Source organism: Asterias rubens, chromosome 16 (genome assembly GCF_902459465.1).
Source record: "Asterias rubens chromosome 16, eAstRub1.3, whole genome shotgun sequence".
NCBI lineage: Eukaryota > Metazoa > Echinodermata > Asteroidea > Forcipulatida > Asteriidae > Asterias > Asterias rubens.
The window spans coordinates 2,422,495-2,444,072 of record NC_047077.1 but is presented as its reverse complement, the minus strand read 5'-3'; the positions used below and the strand labels follow the sequence as shown (position 1 = coordinate 2,444,072).

At 40.1% G+C, this 21,578-nt stretch overlaps 1 protein-coding gene across 4 annotated transcripts in view; it reads left to right on the top strand.

The window, feature by feature from the left end:
* LOC117300638 (lactadherin-like) overlaps nt 1–17,798 on the top strand; it is a 69,800-nt gene extending 52,002 nt beyond the window's left edge. For 3 of the 4 annotated variants that reach the window (XM_033784328.1, XM_033784325.1, XM_033784329.1), the window contains 5 exons: nt 6,706–7,028; nt 7,807–7,942; nt 9,987–10,330; nt 13,210–13,348; nt 17,005–17,798. In XM_033784328.1, coding sequence (XP_033640219.1) covers nt 6,706–7,028; nt 7,807–7,942; nt 9,987–10,330; nt 13,210–13,348; nt 17,005–17,288 — 1,226 coding nt within the window. In that variant the 3' untranslated portion in view covers nt 17,289–17,798. The remainder of the gene's footprint in view (nt 1–6,705; nt 7,029–7,806; nt 7,943–9,986; nt 10,331–13,209; nt 13,349–17,004) is intronic. The other variant, XM_033784330.1, reaches the window with a different exon arrangement.
* Nucleotides 17,799–21,578: the final 3,780 nt, after the last annotated feature.

Here is a 21,578-nt window from a genome sequence, read left to right as displayed (position 1 = left end):
CTAATTTATTTCCCTTCACAGAGATTCCCTGGAAATCGTGACCGAGGCACCAGAGTAATTAACATGTTCAATGAGGAAATCAGGGCACGCTACATACGCATTTTTCCAACTGCGAATTCTTACTTCATGTATCGTCCATCAATGCGTGTTGAGTTTCTTGGATGTAATGGTAAGGTCACATTATAAACAGGCATTCAACTCTTCAGTAGCCTTTTGTCAAGGCCTTCGTGGCTTGGACAGCTTTGTAGAGCCGGGGTCCCCAGCGACTGGAATGGGAGACCACACATGCGAGTGGTGAAGCCACGAGGGCCTTTTCTAACTTGTTTGCGGTTTCTTATGTGTTTCTTTAAATCTTGACTTTTGCTACCCAAAAGGGTAGCAATAGTCCAAATGGGGGTCAGCGGGTCAGCATATGTACATTAATGTATGTTTCGTTCTCTATGAATAATTCATCAACAAAACAAGTTGGAAAAGGCCCTCGTGGTGTGGTCTTCCATTCCATTCGCTTGGGGAAGCAGATTTGACATGTATAATCAAATTATACAAAACACCATAATAATGTGGGTTTGAATCCCGGTCTTTGCCTTGAAAAAGATTACTTTACTCTAATTGATCTCTTTGTATAAATGGGTATGCAAGGGTTAAGCTTTTGGAGTGCGACCCGTTGCCCAGGTTGCTTACTTCCCAGGGAGCTGAGAAAGATTCAAAAGATGTTATTGGCCCAATGACTAGGGCTTTAATCATCGAGACGGTTATGGTGAATTGCACTATATAATATTTTGTTATTATAATGAATAGGGTAGATGGCCTTAGCTTTCGATCCAATCCGGACCTTCTTCAGAGGCATAAGACAAGTACAAACAAATACATATCCATTTATAGAAAAAGAGAGGGGGAAAGGGATTAAGGAAAGGATCCAGAAAGAAGCGGGAAAATAACAGCCAATCAAAGTTCCTATTTCAGAAACAATATTGGGGGCTATGAACCAATAGGAGTGAAGTGGCGAGGACAAAGGATGTTTAGAATGAAAGGAAGGGTTACTGGACCATAAAAGTGGTAAATGTATTGTTCAACAACAATGGAGGGAGACATGAAAGGGTAGGATTAGAGAGCAAGTTGCATCATGATGCAACTAACAATGGTCAATTAATAAGAATAGCAAGATCAAAGGTATGATGATTTTAAAAATAGGTATGAGGGACCTGTGGAAAAAAAAAAAGGGGGGGGGTTACTTACATCAGATAGTTACAGTGATGAATTTATAAAAACAACTTTAAACTAGGTTAATTTATACTTTATGTACAGAATATATACAACATATGAGTTCTTAGGCAGAAGTGAAGTGGAGGGTAATGAGAAGTTATTTAACACCAGTGTTTATGTTAAGTCCAAAGGGTTTTACTGTCTTGAGTTGGTGAATCCAGTGTGATTCTCTATTCTTGCGGTGTGTGTCATCACCATTGCAAGCTTCAATCACCAGAAGTTCAACATCAATGACACTATGATTGGGGCTGTTGAAGTGGATAGAGACTGGGTACGGTTTCTTAGTCTTTATGGAAGAGACATGATTCGCAAAGCGAAGACTAAGTTTGGTCTTAGTCTCTCCCACATATTGTAGCCCACATCTCTTACATGATATGACATAGACTACATTAGACGTGCTGCATTCAGAGTCGGTCTTGATGTTGTATGAAGAGCCAGTGGTATGACTCTTCACCTTAAGTGAGGGCTTAATGTGCAGACACGTTTTGCATTTGGAACGGGTACATTTGTGACAGCCCAGTATATCTGTCGGGGGTTGTGTTTGGACTGTACCTGGGGGAAGTTTGGCCCTGACTAGTATGTCACCAAGGTTCTTAGGGCGGCGGAATGCAACCATGGGAACCTCAGTGATTGCTGAGTGTAACCTGCTGGAGGAGTGAAGTATAGGCATGTTATTATTGAGAATTGAGGGAAGTTTGGGTAGTTTGGGGTGGAAGGTGGTGACCAAAGCAACTCTATTGGTAGGAGGTTTTTTAGCTCCCGTGTTAGTCAACAGAGTATGACGAGGTACGTTGAGAGCCCTGTTGATAGCAAGTTGGACCCTACGTTCGCTGTGTCCCCTAGATACAAGGTGTTTCCTTAGCTCTGATGAGCGCCTCTTGTACAGGGTATCTGTGGAACAGATACGCCTGATACGTAAGGCCTGACTGTAAGCAATTGCCTTCTTACAGTGACTAGGGTGACAGCTATTGGAGAGAAGGTACTGGTGGGTGTCGGTGGGTTTACTGTAAACATCTGTGACAAGGCCATTAGGAGACTTGGTTATTGTCACATCTAGAAAGTTCACACTGGTGAGAGATTGTTCGGTAGTGAACTTTATGGTGGGGTGAAATGAGTTGATATGGGCAATAAACTCATCCAAGCTGTCTTGGTCACCACACCAGATGGAGAAAATATCATCAATAAATCTCCACCAAACTAGTGGTCGGTTGGGGGCGGAGGACAGGAGTCTGTCCTCCAACTGAGACATGAATAGGTTAGCATATGAGGGTGCCATTTTGGTACCCATGGCAGTACCCTGTACCTGTAGAAAATGCCTGTCAGAAAATGTGAAATTATTCTTCATTAGAATGTGGCTCATGAGTTCCTTAATATGACTCACTGAGGGGCGGGACTGATTACTAGCATTGAGGGCAGAGACACATGCACTCATGCCTTCATGATGGGGTATGTTAGTATACAGTGATGAAACATCAAAAGTAACCAAAATAGCAGAGTCAGGTATTTGGTGCTTGACCTCATCTAGTTTGTGGAGAAAGTCTTTGGTATCCTTGATGAAGGAAGGAATACGGCAGACTAAGGGTTTGAGGAAGCTATCAACAAACTCAGAAATGCGCTCTGTGGGGCTACCATTCCCAGATACAATAGGTCTCCCCGGGTTATTGGGCTTGTGTATCTTAGGTAGAAGGTAGAACCTTGCTGTACGGGGGTCATGTGGGAGGAGATAGTTAAATGTATCTTTCTCAATATCATTGGCATTATAAATCTTAACCAGGGTGTCACTGATATCTTGGGAGAAAGATTCAGTGGGATCAGAAGCACATTCAATGTAATGATCAGTGTTACTGAGCTGTCTAAGGCCCTCAGCAATGTAGTCATGTGTGTTCATGACTACAACTGCGGACCCCTTGTCAGCCCGTTTAATCACTATGTCTGGTGATTGGCGGAGTTGTGTAAGGGCGTGACGCTCATCTTGGGGGAGGTTGTTGGGAGTAGGGGTACTGGGGGCCTTAAGAACCTCGGAGTTAACCGAATTGATGTATGTCTCTAGAGACACATCTCGGTTCTTAGGAGGTACCCAAGTACTCTTTTCCCTGAAGCGGTTGCGGGGAATAGGTTGGGTCTCCACAGATGACTCGTCATCCATGGAGGGCTCTACATGAAAGTATTCACGTAGGCGTAACCTACGATTGAATTGGGCCATGTCCTGTTGGAAAAGAAGTTGGTTAGGTTCTCTGGGTGTGGGGCAAAACTTAAGACCCCTTGAGAGGAGTTTAACCTGTGGGTCAGTAAGGACCATGTCAGACAGGTTAACTACAGTATTGGTCTCTGGCAACCTAACAGTAGGAGGAGCAATGGTGGCTCTCTTACTGTGGAAACGTCTATTGGTGTGTTTCTTATGGTTAGCCAGGACATTCATACGTTTCTTGTTCTGTTTGTCCATTAGGGTGGACCTTAAGTGTTTGACGTTACATAGTATGGTATCTTGTAACTGTTCAAACTCTTCAATAGAGCATGACTCCTGGAGTTGAGACTCGGTGTTTGTTATCTCAAGTAGCTGATTATCAATGAATTGTTGGCATTGATTTTCCAGCAACTTGATCAAACGGAAAGACGTATTAGTGAGTGTCTTGTTCCATTTCTTCAAAAAGGATGGGTCAAGGTCCCCAAAGGAAGGGGTACACTTGATCTGTAGGCCTTTGGGAATGATACGGGACAAACGATAAAAACGGTAGTTATCAAGATGTGACATGTAACGGGTGTTCTTTTCCTTAAGCTTACGAAGCTTGCGGAAAATGCACTTGGTGTCGGGAGCAAGTGCCATAATAGATGGGGGAATACAGTCAAGGGGAAATATCTTAAATCATTCCTGTGGAGAGAACGGGTTATAAATCCTGTACAAAATTGATTATTAATTAACAGACGTGAAAGATAAAAGTAAAATTACCTGCGAATAAATGGGGTTAACAAGACCCTGTAAAAGAACGGGTTAAACCTGCAAGAAATAAATTATGTACAAACCTGAAAAGAAAAAATGGGTTAACACAAACTTGTTGAAAAAGCAAAGTAAGTACAAAATCTGAAAAGGAAAAGTTATGTACAAACCTGAAAGGGAAAACGTTAATATAAACCTGTGAAAAAAATAGCGGTAAATATAGTCCTGGAAAAGAAAGGGTTATAAAACCTGCAGAAAAATAATATATACGTTATGTACAAATCTGAAAAGAAAAGTTATGTACAAACCTGAAAGGGAAAACGTTAATATAAACCTGTAAAAGAATAGCGGTAAATATAGTCCTGTAAAAGAAAGGGTTATAAAACCTGCAGAAAAATATGTACGTTATGTACAAATCTGAAAAGAAAAAATGGGTTAACACAAACTTGTTGAAAAATCAAGTTATGTACAAAATCTGAAAAGGAAAAGTTATGTACAAACCTGAAAGGGAAAATGTTAATATAAACCTGTGAAAAAATAGCGGTAAATATAGTCCTGTCAAAGAAAGGGTTATAAAACATGCAGAAAAATATACGTTATGTACAAATCTGGAAAGGAAAAGGTTAACAAAAAATCTGAAAAGGAAAACGTTAACGCAAGCCTGTGAAAAAAAGCGGGTTAAACACAATCCTATAAAACAAATAGGTTAAAAACCTGCCAACAAAATTATTTAGTTGTATTTACAATCCTATAGGGCGAAAAATAATGATTTATTAATAATCTGTAGAGGAAGGAAAAATGTTAAAAGTGTTCTGAGAAGAACAGGTGGGAAGTGGGAAAAGATGAAAAGGATATGGTTATGACAATTAAAAACAAAATACAAGCAATTCAAGGGGATCACCCCGAAGGGATACAACAACAGAGAAATAAAAGTTTCTTACTACGACTTGTGGAGGGTCTGTTGAAACCGTTGAGTTGCAGACAGGAAAATCCTGGTGACCGGGAATATATATAATGAATAGGGTAGATGGCCTTAGCTTTCGATCCAATCCGGACCTTCTTCAGAGGCATAAGACAAGTACAAACAAATACATATCCATTTATAGAAAAAGAGAGGGGGAAAGGGATTAAGGAAAGGATCCAGAAAGAAGCGGGAAAATAACAGCCAATCAAAGTTCCTATTTCAGAAACAATATTGGGGGCTATGAACCAATAGGAGTGAAGTGGCGAGGACAAAGGATGTTTAGAATGAAAGGAAGGGTTACTGGACCATAAAAGTGGTAAATGTATTGTTCGACAACAATGGAGGGAGACATGAAAGGGTAGGATTAGAGAGCAAGTTGCATCATGATGCAACTAACAATGGTCAATTAATAAGAATAGCAAGATCAAAGGTATGATGATTTTAAAAATAGGTATGAGGGACCTGTGGAAAAAAAAAAAAAAAAAAAAAAGGGGGGGGTTACTTACATCAGATAGTTACAGTGATGAATTTATAAAAACAACTTTAAACTAGGTTAATTTATACTTTATGTACAGAATATATACAACATATGAGTTCTTAGGCAGAAGTGAAGTGGAGGGTAATGAGAAGTTATTTAACACCAGTGTTTATGTTAAGTCCAAAGGGTTTTACTGTCTTGAGTTGGTGAATCCAGTGTGATTCTCTATTCTTGCGGTGTGTGTCATCACCATTGCAAGCTTCAATCACCAGAAGTTCAACATCAATGACACTATGATTGGGGCTGTTGAAGTGGATAGAAACTGGGTACGGTTTCTTAGTCTTTATGGAAGAGACATGATTCGCAAAGCGAAGACTAAGTTTGGTCTTAGTCTCTCCCACATATTGTAGCCCACATCTCTTACATGATATGACATAGACTACATTAGACGTATATAGGATTTGAGGCATTGCATGGTGAGGTATCAATGTATATTTGGTTTGCGGTAACACCATGTGTGCATCTACTTGCCAGAGTTTGTTCTTTATGTTGCTGTACAGTTGTAATTGTAATATTCAATTCAATTCAATTTAAAATAATTTGTATTTCAGTTCAATTTGTAGAGTGTCATGGCCGTTTGGTTAAGAGCCTCAAATTCAAGTTCTGGTACCAAGTCACCAGAGTGTGGGTTTGAATCCCGGTCGTGACACCTGTGTCCTGGAGCAAGATACACTTTACTATAATTGCTTCTCTTCACCCAGGGGTATAAATGGGTACCTGCGAGGGCAGAGGTTGATAGTGGAATGAAAAAGCCTTTGGAGCGATATAAACTGTTGCCCAGGTTGTATACTCCCCAGGGAGCTGAGAAACATTAAAGAAAAGGGATGTTGTTGGCCATATGACCAGGGCACTAATGTAAAGCGCATTGATACGGTTATTGTGAAATGCGCTCTATAAGAGTTATTATTATTTATTTATTATTAGAATTGTCTTGATGTTCTACTTATTCTATCATCGTTGTAATGCTACTTGAATAAGACATCTGTATTAATATTTCTCTTATAGAACGCTGGTTTTGTTTGCAGCGTCTTGGAATGGGAGATGCTAGCATTCCCGACCACAGCATCACAGCATCAAGTACAAACGGGAAGGTAGATGGTAAATGTCAACCAAGTAATGCACGACTCACTCAATCAGCAAACAGCAATACTATTGGCTGGTGCCCTGAATCTTATGACAATAATCCATGGTTACAGATTGATCTAGGAATGAGAGTCTTAGTAGAGGGAATTATGATGCTGCAGGGATCTGATCTGGGAACCAGTGTAGATACGAGTTATGAGTACAGTGATGACCAGCGCACTTGGCACAACGTGGATTCAAAGCAGGTAAGAACTTTGATGTCAAACCATGCGCGTAAAGCGTCTCTCTTGTAATAATTTTTTTTGTGGTGCTAAAACTGTTCAAGTATTCAATGCGTTTGATTAGCTTCCCTGGGTTGACCCCGCGGTGCTTACTCGGGATAGCCACACCAGGCGTTTGTACAGTAGCTGACAGATGCAGGTACTGCACTCGAGCTAAACGAGCGCTCACTCACCCTCTCGTGGTGATGTCATGCCCACTCCACAAGCAGGGCACTTAGGGCTGACCGGGGTGAGCCCCTGGAATGACGTCAAAGCTATTTGAACATACGGGGGGGCAGACGGGGGTCGACCCAGGGAAGCTAATCGAATGCACCCACTGGTTTGAATATCAATCAAAAACTAGTTTCATAAACCCATTTGATCCAACAATTAAAAATTGACCAGCATCAACATTATAACGTAATTACATAATCATCTCTACCTATCATCCTACCAGAGCACTGTGTTAAACACAATGCAGCTGCCACAGTGGCTACAGCTTCTTTGCAGCTAAACATTTTTGTAATGTGATTTTATACTCGTAATAGTGGCTTCTTACACTGTATGTAGCGCTCGTATCCATCTGTTTAATAATCCTTTGAAAAACACAAGACCACCGAATCACCGATTGTGTTCGATCAATGCTTTTACTGGCCCAATGCTGAAAGTAGTGGCAATGGGCCAGCAGTCCAGTGTTAATTTTGAGCCTTGTTAAGGTTTACATATCAACAAATAGATTAACTTTTTATTTGAATCACAACAGATAATCAGAACGACCATGTCAAGCTCTGAAGCCACCAGTATGTTCCATCCACCAATCACAGCTCGTTATATCCGCATCGTACTAAGCCAGACTGATGGTTCTCTATGGATACGTGTTGAACTCCTGGGATGTAAAGGTGAGTTCTAACAAGAAATGGTTAACTCGCATTTAGGCCTGGGCAACGAGTGAAATTTACTTCTCGACTAGTCACACCTCAAATAATCGTGACTACAACACTAGTCGCAACTAATTTGTTATTCTCAAGATGCGGTGTGACAATGTTTGCCCCAGGCGCAATATAGTAAAACTCAAGCTGTAAGGATTGAAGGATTGTGTCACTGATGTCTGATTGTGTTTCTTAAGTAAATAGTACTGAGGGACACAATTGGTTCACCAAACAGGTAGTCGCTACTATTTTTGAAGTAGTAGCGTCTATTTTTGTAGTAGTCGTGGCAGCACGTTTAATCGCGTAGTTTAAAAACGGTAGTTGTTACTCAACTAATAAGCAATCAATAGTCACGACTACGACACTAGTCGCACTTTACCGCCCAAACCTACTTGCTATATCATTCAGCCTAGAAGCCATGGACCTACATCAAGAAATGGTTTCAAGGAACCCAAATTACACACAAGAAACCAGACTTTTGAACAAGGATGCATTAACCATTTTGCAGAGTGCTTTTTACCCCTAAAACTCCAATCAGTATAAGTTGATTTAAAGACCTCACTGATTTCATTTTTATTTGAAACCAAACAAATCAAGAGATTGCTATCCATTATTCATAAATACCTCAGACAGTTTTGCTACTCCTAATGGTTGAGAGCATGACACGTGGGGGTGTTTAAACGGTTGATAATGACCAGCTGGAGCTGTTTATAACCATTTTTTTTGATAACGTTTAGATGCACATTAAGCGCATGAATGCATCTCCGAAAACTGTTTCAGTCATAAAAATGCAACACACATACACAGCTCAAGGACATCAACAAATTATTAAGTTTTACAGAGTTTCATACTTTATTACGCTGTTTAACCAAAAAGGCATTTATGAATGGGAATAAAAGAGTAGTGACTTTATCGCACAGCCTAACCCTGCCGGTTTTAAACAACAGTTTAAAGGCAGTGGACACTATTGGTAATTGTCAAAGACTAGCCTTCACAGTTGGTGTATCTCAACATATGCATAAAATAACAAACCTGTGAAAATTTGAGCTCAATCGGTCATCATAGTTGCGAGATATTAATGAAAGAAGAAAATACCCTTGTCACACGAAGTTGTGTGCGTTTAGATGGTTGATTTCGAGACCTCAAGTTCTAAACTTGAGGTCTCGAAATCAAATTCGTGGAAACTTACTTCTTTCTCCAAAACTATGGCACTTCAGAGGAAGCTGTTTCTCACAATGTTTTATACCACCAACCTCTCCCCATTACTTGTCACCAAGAAAGGTTTTATGCAAATAATTATTTTGAGTAATTACCAATAGTGTCCACTGCCTTTAAGAACTTATTGCTACCCTTTTATTTCTTTTTTAAGATTTTAAGGAGCTATTGAATCTAATTGTGCAGAATTCTTAAATTTAGCTGTCAATCCATCAAAAAACTTTGTTTCTATCCCTCAGAAAGCTTGAAACGTTTTGAGCTGTCATCAGCTGGCAAGTTGTGTTGTTTTGGCTACACAGCAGTTAACGGTTGAAAGGCTTCTGCCGAGCAAAGATATTGACAAAATAGGTAGACCTCCAACGTTGGGCTAGATAGCTCAGTTGGTAAAGCATCGGCACGTTAATCCGGAGGGAGGACACTGGTTCAAGACCCACTCTAGTAAATCTTTCTTTGTTCAACACCAAAATCATTTAAAAATGTACCCAGTCAGTTTCCCTTGTGGTTTATACTGATATCTGAAACCAAAAATTGCATCTCCTGGCTGCCGCTTCCCAGATTGTATCAGAGTTTGGGTGTGATCCCTTGCTACTCTGCAGCTAACGGTTGTATGGCTTCTGACTGGCACCCCCGAACAAAGATATTGACAGAGTAGGGAAGCGGCCAACATATAGGGCTAGATAGCTCAGTTGGTAGAGCGCCGACACATGAATCTGGAGGTCCTTGGTTCGAGTCCGAATCTAGTAAATTTTTCTATGTTCAATCCCACATCAAAATCATGACTATACATGTTTGTTTACAGTTCATTGGGTCTGTGCTCAACCACTTGGAATGGAAGACCTAAGCATTCGGAGCTCGCAAATCACAGCCTCAAGTTACAACCAGGACAAACCAATCAGCTGTAAACCTAGTCAAGGACGTTTGAATCATGTCAATGGTGGATGGTGTCCATCACAAGTTGACAAAAGTTCTTCATGGCTTCAAGTTGACTTACTCATGGCAACTCCTATTGAAGGGGTCATAACTCAAGGGATAGATAGCAACACTCTAAACTGGCATGTAACATCATTCCAAGTAGAATACAGCCTCAACGAGAACACCTGGGACTATGTAAGTGGCCATGGAGCACCTACAGGACAACCTCAGGTAAATAGAAATAATATTATGTAGGATTGCATGGTGAGGTTTCAATGTATATTTGGTTTGCGGTAGCACCATGTTTGTATCTACTTGCCAGGTAGAGTTGTTCTTGGAGAACTGTCTCGATGTATTCTACTACCACTGAGTAGATTGATCGGATGTTTGGTTGACTTCTCAGTTCTCAAAAGAACTGTCCTGCTTTTTAACTATTACCCGGGCGGATGGTATAGAAATAGGCTGGAACTACTACTTTAGCTTATAGGATCGTGATTAACTCTACAACCACTGAGTCAGTTCTTTAATTGGTCTCAACGTTTCGACAAGCTTGTTCTAGTCATCGTCAGGAGAAATGATGTTAATATCGAAGTCTTATACATGTGTAGCGCACATATCTACCCAAAAAGGGGCTCAAGACGCTTATTATATGTATTTACACAGAAAGAGAGGTTATTGAAGTTATAAATTATTAAGGTGCTACGGCGCAGTTAGCAGCCACAGCCGGGAACACCGGGGCGAACCCCTTCTCTTTTCTATAAGTGCACTGGGTTCTTTTGTACGTGTGTTAGACAACACATGGGACCAACTTCTTGACGTCCAAACAAAATGTGTCTATATTACAAAGACACATTCAAGCTGTTTCAGTTCAATTCAATTATGGAAGTGTCGTGGCTGAGCGGTTAAGATCACCGAATTCAAACTCTGGTGTTTCTGATCAGCAGAGTGTGGGTTCGAATCCCAAGCCGTGACACTTGTGTCCTTAAGCAAGACACGTAGCCATTGCTTCATCCTTCGGATGGGACATAAAGCCGTTGGTCCCATGTGTTGTGTAACTCATGTAAAAGAACCCAGTGCACTTATCGAAAAGAGAATGGGTCCGCCCTGGTGTTCCTGGCTGTGGCTGCCGTCCGTAGCACCTTGTAAACCCTTATAAGGTGATAACTAATTGGGTCTCAAAATTCATCACTGCAATAATCTATCTTTCTAAAAGTTTGTATATACTTACGTACCTTGTTTGGTAGATACGTGCGCTATATAAGACTTCAATATTATTATTATTATTATTAATTAAATCAACATTTGTTTTCATATTGGTCAAAAAAGGAGATAATAAAGAAATTAAGTGCAAGGACAGATCAAGATAGTAATTTATGAAAATGAAACGAAAACAATCTAATGTAATGGATGCCGCTGCGGAGCAAACCAGTTTGTAAATCTGACACTTAAAGGCAGTGGACACAATTGATAATTACTAAAATTAATTATTAGCATAAAACCTTTCTTGGTGATGAGTAATGGGGAGAGGTTGATGGTATAAAACATTGTGAGAAACGGCTCCCTCTGAAGTGCCTTTGTTTTCGAGAAAGAAGTAAGTTTCCACGAATTTGATTTCGAGACCTCAGATTTAGAACTTGAGGTCTCGAAATCAACCATCTAAACGCACACAACTTCGTGTGACGGGGGTGTTTTTTTCTCTTCATTATTATCTAGCAAGTTCGATGACCGATTGATCTCAAATTTTCCCAGGTTTGTTATTTTATGCATATGTTGAGATACACCAAGTGCGAAGGCTAGTCTTTGACAATTACCAATAGTGTCCACTGCCTTTAAACAGGACTTATTCCCTAAACTCATTGCAAACAGGGAACACTGGTTAATCTTTGAACCCCATTGCAGAAATTGCTGAAGAAAATTACTCCATTTTAAGTAGAAACCAATGAACCAAACAAAGCAAAATGATATTAATGTTTAGATTGCAAAAAAAAAATGTATTGGAAAACTTCTTCAACTAAACATCACTGTTTAGCTGTTAAAGCCATTGGACCCTTTCGGTTCAGAAAAAAAAGAAAAAAAAATCACAGATTTACAAATAACTTACAGGGTTCAGTTACAGAAGGCAATGGTGAAAGACTTCTCTTGAATTATTATTCCATGAAATGCTTTACTTTTTGAGAAAACAGCAAAACAATATAAATTCTCGTTAACGAGAATTACGGATTTATTTTAAACACATGTCATGACACGGCGAGACGCGCGGAAACAAGGGTGGGTTTTTCAGTTGTTTTCTCCCGACTCCGATGACCGATTGAGCCTAAATTTTCACAAGTTTGTTATTTGATATAGAAGTTGTGGTACACAAAGTGTGGGCCTTGGACAATACTGTTTACCAAAAGTGTCAAATGGCTTTAAAGCACAGCCCCCTCCAGCACAGTCTGCATGGAAATGTAAATAACTAAGTTGTTTTAAACCCATGAATCATTCTTTGACATGTTTGACTAATGGAATCAATGTGTGGTGAAGAGGTTTTCAACTAGTGGTTTAATCCCAATGAGGCCTGGTTCTTGATAATTTTACCGAGACGAAGTCGAGGTAAATTATCAAGAACCAGGCCTCGGCGGGTTTAAACCACTGGTTGAACACCGATGCAACACACTTTGATTCCCATTCATAAATACCTTGTTGGTCAAAAACATCATCACTTTTTGGTCAAAAAATAGAATAAATGCAAAAATTATAATTGTTCAATGATTTCTTTCAACGCAACACCCTCGAGCTATGAAATGGTAGAGCCCTCCGCCGCTCTGGGGTAAACAACTTCTTATAAGGGAATGCTGTGTGCGTCGCGCGTATCGCGTGATGTGGCACAACTGTTTCAGCCAGTTGCTCTTGACCAATAGGAATGAAGAAAGTGTCTTATAAGAACAGGTGCAAGCTCGTGTGTCACGCCCATGTTTCAACACTTTTTACTGGTCATAAACAAAGGTTTATACACACCCACGTGATGCGCTCTCCACCAATGGGAATAGCCAAACTGTCTGCGGTATTTATGACTAATTGATAATTCTCATTGAACATGCATGCATTTTGTTTTCTTCTGTTTTTTACAGACATTCCGAAGTAACACTGACCAGTCCACACCCGTTACTAACAAATTTGAGCAGCCAATCAGAGGACGTTTCATCCGTATTAGACCAATCAGATACTCGGGATATCCAGCGATGCGTATTGAACTCATTGGATGCAGAAGTAGGTTTATCATTTAATTCCAATCCATGTTTTTAGTTTTTGCTCATTGTTAGTGCTTTTGTTGGTCTATAAAAAGCGTTGGTAATCGTTTGTTATAAAATGCATTGGTAAGAAAGATGTTTTAAAAGTAGAATACAATGATAATAATAATAAACAAGCATTTCTAAAGCGCCCCACGAAGAACGGAGCGCTTGACAAAGAAGAGGAACAAAGAAAACAGTGAATCACGGAAACAAATGAGTTTTCAATTTCCGCTTGAAAACAGACAAAGACGGCGCTTCACGAAAACTGATCGGAAGTTCATTCCAAAGACGAGCCGCGGTAGATGTGAAAGTCATGTCACCAGCTTTCTTGTACGATCTTTGGACAACAAGCCGGGTCCGATCAGTGGAGGAGCGCAGTCTTGGTCTGTGTTCTGTTGAAATTGCGTGGTTTACCTTTTACTTTGTGAACTAATACGATCGGCCATTTATTGGAGTCAAACATTAATTTGACTCCCATAAATGGCTGACCGCGTTAGTCGACGAGGTAAAAAGAAAACCACACAGTTTCGAGACATTTCTGTGTGGATCATTGTATTCTACTTTAACAACATCTTTCTACCCATAATGCATTTTATAACGCTTTCAAAGACCAACTCGGCTGATCCAAGGCAACGTGTTCCTAAAAACAAAATTGTGAGAAACAGCTCCCTCAGGAGTAAAGTAGCCTTTAGAAGTTGTTTGTGTCCCTGAGCCCATTTCACACGAGGGCTGATAATCAACGTCCTCGGTTACTGGCGTCAACTGTCTGGCCCCACGATCGGTTGCTACTTCCTGATAATAATCAATTATATCGAAGTCTTGTATAGCGCACGTATCTACCAAACAAGGTACTCAAGGCGCTGAGTATATACAAACTTTCAGATAGATAGGTTATTGCAGTGATGGACTCTGAGACCCAATTAGTAATCACCTTATAAGGGTTTACGAGGTGCTACGGACAGCAGCCACAGCCAGGAACACCAGGGCGGACCCATTCTCTTTTCGATAAGTGCACTGGGTTCTTTTACATGAGTTACACAACACACAGGAGCAACGGCTTTACATCCCATCCAAAGGGCGAAGCAATGGCTAAGTGTCTTGCTTAAGGACACAAGCGTCACAGCTGGGGATTCGAACCCACACTCTGCTGACTAGAAACACCAGGGTTTGATTTTGATGCTCTTAACCGCTCGGCCACAACACTTCTATGATGTTTCACACGAGAAACTGAACCGAATGCAAATCCCTTAATCCTGTGTTTTGTGTAATGTACTTAAAAGAATCCAGTGCACCTAAATTGTAAGGAGAAGGGGTTCACCCTAGTGTTCTTTTTCTTCCTGTACAAGCCTCACGTGTGAGTAATATTGTACTGTGAAGTGCAAAAGTGAGCAGGCCGTGGGAACACATCAGCAAAAAGCTCACAAAAATAGGTGTATGTTGTGTACATGTGTATACAGATACAGGTAGGCTTCTCGTGCAAGTAGAAACTGGTGGCTGGCTTGGTGAATGGAGTGTTAGATTGGACAGCCAACTCCAGTGATGGAGCTGTCACAATTGTGTCTGGTAGGTGGTTCCATAGACAGATGGCACTTGGGATGAAGGAATGTTGGTAGACGAGGATCCTGCAATGATGTTGAAGAAAGCCTGATCTTGATGGAATGAAGTATGGTGGTCCACATGGTATAGCCACAATACCATGCACAATCCTGTACACCATAATGGTTTTGTTATGAGCCCGACTCTCACAAAGAGTTTGCCATTTTAGATCTTCAAGCCGCTCGGTGACACTGTGCCATTGGTGGAAGTCGGCTTTGACAAAACGTGCAGCACGTCTTTGCACCATGTCTACTTGGTCAGATAAGTCCGTTTGGTGAGGGTCCGCGACTGTAGAAGCAAACTCAAGCGTTGGGCGGTCATTCATGTAGGTCTTGTACGCCTGCTCTTTTAACTGTGGCTTGGCATCTTCTTAGATTCCTTTGGAGGAAGCCTCGGGTGCTGTTAGCCTTCATACAGATGTTGTTTACAGGTTTGTGTGGCTTCGAGCTTAGTTTGCTCTGATGGTAGCGCCTAGATATTTTGTTTCGTCTACAGATTGATGATGTTTCTTTTGTTGGTGATTCTGAGTACCTCACACTTTTCAGTATTGAATGACATCTGCCAAGTTTGTTCCCTGGTTTGTAGTTGGTTGAGGTCATCTCAGAGAGTGACAGCATCTGCAGTGGTCTTGACGGACCGATATAGGAGCGCATTGTCTGCAAAGAGGCGGATGTTTGATGACACCGAGTCAGTCCCCTGAGATTGACAGTCCCCTGAGGTACACCTGAAGATTGTTTGAGGTGTAGCTCTTCATTCCCTGAAGTCGACTTGCTGAGTGCGCTCTGAGAAAAAGTCACGTATCCAATCCAGAAGGACACCTTGTACTCCAAGGTGGTGGAGTTTTAGAAGGAGATGCTCTTTGGGAACCTGGTCGAAGGCCTTTTGAAAAGTCAAGAAGGATGGCATCGACTTGTTCTTTGTTGCAAAGACCCTCAGCCAGATCATTGACGGTTTAATCAAGAGTTGGGATCTATGGGATCTCTTTTTACGAAAACCAAACTGCTTGTGGATCAGCAAACCATGGGCGTCCAAGGGGTGCATTACTTGACTATGAATAACATGCTCCGGTAGTTTGCAGATGATGGATGTGAGTGAGATGGGACGTTAGTTTTCTGCACGGTGCGTGTCACCGTTTTTGAAGATTGGCGAGGCATCTGCAGTCCTTCATGGTGAGGAGCTTTGCCTTGATCGAGGGAGGCTTTAAATAGGAAAGACAAAGCTGGCGCCAGCTCATCTGCTCCTTTTTATAGTAGGTGGGCAGGGATGTTGTCAGGGCCAGAGGCAGTGAATGGTTTCAGCTTGGCCAGTAGTTTCCTGATACCCTCAGTGTTGATGGAGAACTTTGGTACTTCTGGGATGGTTGATGATCCAAAGAAGATGTATCCTCATTGGTGAAGACAGATACAAACTGGTCATTTAAGATGTTGGCTTTGGCTGTACAGTTTCTCTGTAGTACACCGTCCTTGAAGAGAGGGGTCACATCCGTGGCGCAGCTGAAGAAAAAGACCGGTCACCACTGAGTGTCACATCCAGTGGTAAAATTAGTGTATGATTAAAATCTTTCATACTTTTACACTAAGTTTTGAACACTTCAAAGACAAAAAAGAAACCTGCAGTTTAAAAATGTAGGTCTCACTTGAGATGATTTGCTTGTTTAATATTCTTAAAGTGGTTTGAACTGCTGATAAAAACAAATTTCCCCTAACTTTACTGTCTGAGTGCACTCAGAAATAATACAAGTTCTGAATGCAGCGTTCCAGTCAACGATGAACCTTTTTCATGGTGTGGCCATCTTGATTTTACTCCTTTCCAACTCATTGTTAGCAAACTGAGGCTGGAATAATAGTCTGGTGCCATGTTTGCGAAATGAATGTTGGCATTCATTACTGTTATTGGAAACAGGAAACATGACCAAGATGATGACAGCGTGCTAAAGGTCTATTTGTTACAACAGTCTGGTGTTTTTTTTTAAAGATAATAAAGTATTATTGTCAAAATGAATTCATAGTCTGTTCGTTTTTTTACACTACTTTTCAGGTGGTATTCTTCAGACTGCTAACAATCGAGCCTTCAGCATTCACCATCACACAGACGTTAACCAAGATGAGACAAACTGCCCAGGTCTTAATACTGAAGGAGGTTGGTGGTTTAATAGATGCTCTGGTATACCTGGTGTAGACAATAACCTTAATGCTGAATACATCCAACCTGGTGATACTATGGGTCCATACAAACGTGTTATTAGAGCTAGTGAATGGAATGGTTCTCGTATTGCAAAGACTGAAATCAAAATACGCCACCAATCTCCACCTCGTGGCTAAACAAAGTTTCGAGATGAAAGATTCACTTACACTTTGTCCTGGCACTGAAATTACATTCATAAGAGCACACAGTTGGATTCAAACTGCCTCTAACCTCTAACATAGGACTCAAACTCCCTCTAGCCACCAGACAATCTTGGTGGTCTAGTTGGTATGACGCTGCTCTAGATACAAAGAACATGGGTTCGAATCCCACCCGAGTAATATGGCTGTTATTTTTGTCACAGAACTTGGGTAAGTACTGAGTATACAGTGCTAACACACATCGGTGTGTATGGGTAAAAACCAAAATGAATAGCACTCTTGTTTGTAAACAGTATTCGTCTAATAGAGTATCCTTAAAGTAACATTACAGAATAGGTTTTAGCTATTACAAAACAGATGCTGGCAGTGTAAGCACTTCATGTAATCCACCATATAAATCAACTGACAAACCTGTAGAAGTTTGAGATCACGAGTAAATAGAGAAAAACCGATTGCACATTTTGCATGACATCGATTTAAAATAAATAAAATGCTCACTGAGTGATAAACTCCAAACAGGAAATTAGTTTTATTTATTTCTCGTCACATATGACACTTCAGACAGAAATATTTCAAGGGTTGTTTTTTTTACTATCATAAGGTTTATCGCGATTCAGAACCGCATTGCGTTGTGGTAAGGAATATGGGGCGGTTTCTATGCAGTTTCTACCACTCGCGCACGCAACGCCTATACCTTGGAGTGGGTTCAACAGCTCTCTCTTGATATTTTGCTATTCGCGATAAACCTTATGGTCGTTAGACCGTGCAAGTTTGATGTTAATCTGTTTCTATTCGTACCAGTTCTGTAATGTTCCTATACAGGCACTGGACACTATTGGTACATGTTATTACTGAAAATAATTTTTAGCATAAAAGCTTACTTGGTAACAAGCAATGGATAACTTTTGATAGTACAAAGCATTGTGAGAAATGGCTGCATCTGAAGTAACGTAGTTTTCAAGAAAAAGTATTTTTCCATGAATTTGGTTTTGAGACCTCAAAATAAGGTTTTGAGGTCCCGAAATCAAGCATCTTTTAAAGCACACAACTTCGTGTGACAAGGTCGTGTGACAAGGTCGTGTGACATGGTGAATGTCAAAGACCAGTCTTCTCAGTTGGAGTTTCTCAACATCTGCATAAAATAACAAACCTGTGAAAATTTGATTAAGCTCTATTGGTCGTCGAAGTTGCTAGATAATCATGAAACAAAAAACACCCTTGTCTAAACGGTGTGCATTATTAAGATGCTTGATTTTGAGACATCAAAATCTAAATCTGAGGTATCGAAATCAAATTAGTGGAAATTACTTCTTTCTCAAAAACTACAATGTTTTATACTACCAACAGCTCCCCATGACTCATTACCACCAAGTAAGGTTTTATGCTACTAATTATTTCGAGTAATTACCTATAGTGTCCACTGAATCTTAAATGTGATATGTAATATCTGTAGATTTTGCTGTTGAGTAACAATATTAATAATCATAATGTATTTTTAACAAATTTTCTTCATGTTTAGATTAGAAAATGTAAGCAGACAACAGTTTCATACTTTGAAACCTAATAATCAAAAGTGGCCCTGATGAATAGCCTCACAAAATATCATCTTTGCCATAAAACAAAAGAGAATTACAACTTCACTGCTTGTAAGTGTCGTGGCAGAGCGGTTAAGAGCACCCAATTCAAACTCTGGTGTTTCTGATCACCAGAGTTTGGGTTCAAATCCCCAACAATGACATTAATGTCCTTAAGCAAGACACTTAACCATTGCTTTGTCCCGGTATTCCTGTCTATGGCTGCTGTAGCTCCTTGTAAACCCTTATGAGGTGCTACATAACTTGGTCGCAGAATTAATCACTGCAATAACCTATCTTTCTAAAAGTTTGTATATTCTTAGCTACTGTGCAAGCAGCGTATTTTTGCAGTAGCTGTGTAAGCAAAGAATGCCTAGTAACATGGAGTATGCACGCGCACTGGCATAACACATGCACTGGCTGATGGTAAACAGAGCCATGAATTTGGTTAGCTCGACTCTTATCAATTTTGATATCAAATTTGTAAGATGCAATTAATAAGAATTTAGAGATGTAACATTTGTACACTAAGTGCCTTAATTGTTAAATAATTAATATTTCCTTTGTAATTTCTTTATATCTTGTTAATGATAGTTGTTGTAAAAGCTGAATCTTTCTTAATATTTATGAAGGAGTATGTACTCTACAAGAAATAGATTCGAGAAAAAAAAGTTACTCAAAATTAAACACTTGAGTGGAAATTTGTTTAGAAATGTTTAACAGAGAAAACAAAATTTAAGAACATTCTATATTATTTTTGCTAGGCACACATTTCAATAAAAAGTTATCAAAGTTTGAAGAATGATTTTTCAGGTAATTAATGTGAAGCAAAATTTATAGAATTTGTAACTAAAGTAAGGTCGATATGTATTAGGTTAAAAAACATTAATAATAATAAGTATAAAGTTCAATTATGCTTCAAAATAGTGCCTTTAAATAGAGCTGATTGAATCCCTTCTCCTAAACAAACTCTTTGAACCATTTTGAGATGTGGCGGACAAAATCCTACATCTAAAATGTTTGGGTAAATTTGTCTGTATATGCCCAAACCAAACAGTACACTCCTATTACGTCCGCCATACCTCAAAAAGGCTAATTGAATTTGTTACACTGTTTAGAATTTGACAATTAGATCTTCAAATGACCGTTTGAGATGTGACCAAAATAAAGTTAATGAAGTCAGCTTTGAAAATGTGTATGCATTGACTGCAGTTATTGTGTCTAAAATTTTCTTTGCTTTCTCTAAAGTTAAGTAGTATTTTTACAATCTAGCAATTCTTTGTAGTTGGCTGATGATTATGAAAAACATGATGGGCAAAACATGTACAAAATGAACTAAAGCTAACTTTCTCTAAAGGAACACGTTGCCTTGGATCGGTCGAGTTGGTCTTTGAAAAGCGTTTGTAACCGTTTGTTATCAAATGCATATGGTTAGAAAGATGATTCAAAAGTAGAATACAATGATCCACACAAATTTGCCACGAAATTGCAGGGTTTTCCTTTTACTTTGCGAACTAACACGGTCGGACGGCCATTTATGGGAGTCAAAATTTGACTCGCATAAATGGCCGACCGTGTTAGTCGACGAGGTAAAAGGAAAACCATGCAATTTCGAGTGATACTTGTGTGGATCGTTATATTCTACTTTTAAAATATCTTTCTAGTCGGATGCATTTTATAACAATCGGTTACAACCGCTTTTCAAAGACCAACTCGACCGATCCAAGGCAACGTGTTCCTTTAATCTATAAACAAAAACAGTTTAAATCAAACTGTTTTGGGTCAAATGGGCCAGAAACAGAAACTTAAGTCGGCATTTAATGCAGTAAAATGTTGTTTCACTGCAAAACAATGTTTTGTCTCCTAAAATAAGCACTTATGTTATAGATAACAAAAGACTAGGGGAAATACTTAAGGCTGTTTAGCAGTATTACCAAACTGTTTGCTAAGCAAGAAATGAGAGAGGTTCCACTAACTTAACCAGCTGTTATTGTTTAGTACGATTTAAATGTGCTTAGAAAGTTTTTTTTAGTCTACATCCTTCATTCAAAAGATTCGGCATAGGACCCCAGTTTCAAAAAGCTTAAATTCAAGCTGAAACATAAATACTTCAGAGTAACTTTAATGAGCTGTTCAAACACAAATGTGCCTGACAGAATTAGCCACCATTTGACACGTTACTATCTGTGACATCTCGCTTATTATTTGTTGCTTAGCAGAACATTTTAAAGTATTATTTCTGCTGAAAGAGCTATACCCTTTTTCTCTTGAAGCTGCTTGCAAGGGGCGGGCCCATGGTATTGTTTATAGGAGGGCGACAAGCTTTAGCGTCTCTGCACTTGTCTGTGGGGCTCAGGGCCTACCTCCCCACCCTCAGCCCCCCTCCCCCACCCCCACCCCGATCCCCCAAAACACATTGCAAAAACGGCGCTGAAACTCGGAGCTGGGGGTGGGGGTAGGAGCGAGGAAGACATGCATGGGGGAATTGGCGCGATAAGATCGACCCCGTGCCCCCCATGGAACGAGGTTGGTCTTCATTGTGACGTTTGGTGACGTAGCTGTTTTTTTCGAGAATTTACAATATGGCCGCCATGGATGGAGGAATCGCTGATTTCGTTTGCCGTTTTGGTTTGGAATTTCCCGGCTTCAGCAAGCGAAGTGACGTCCAGTTTGTTGTCTCAGGGATAAAACG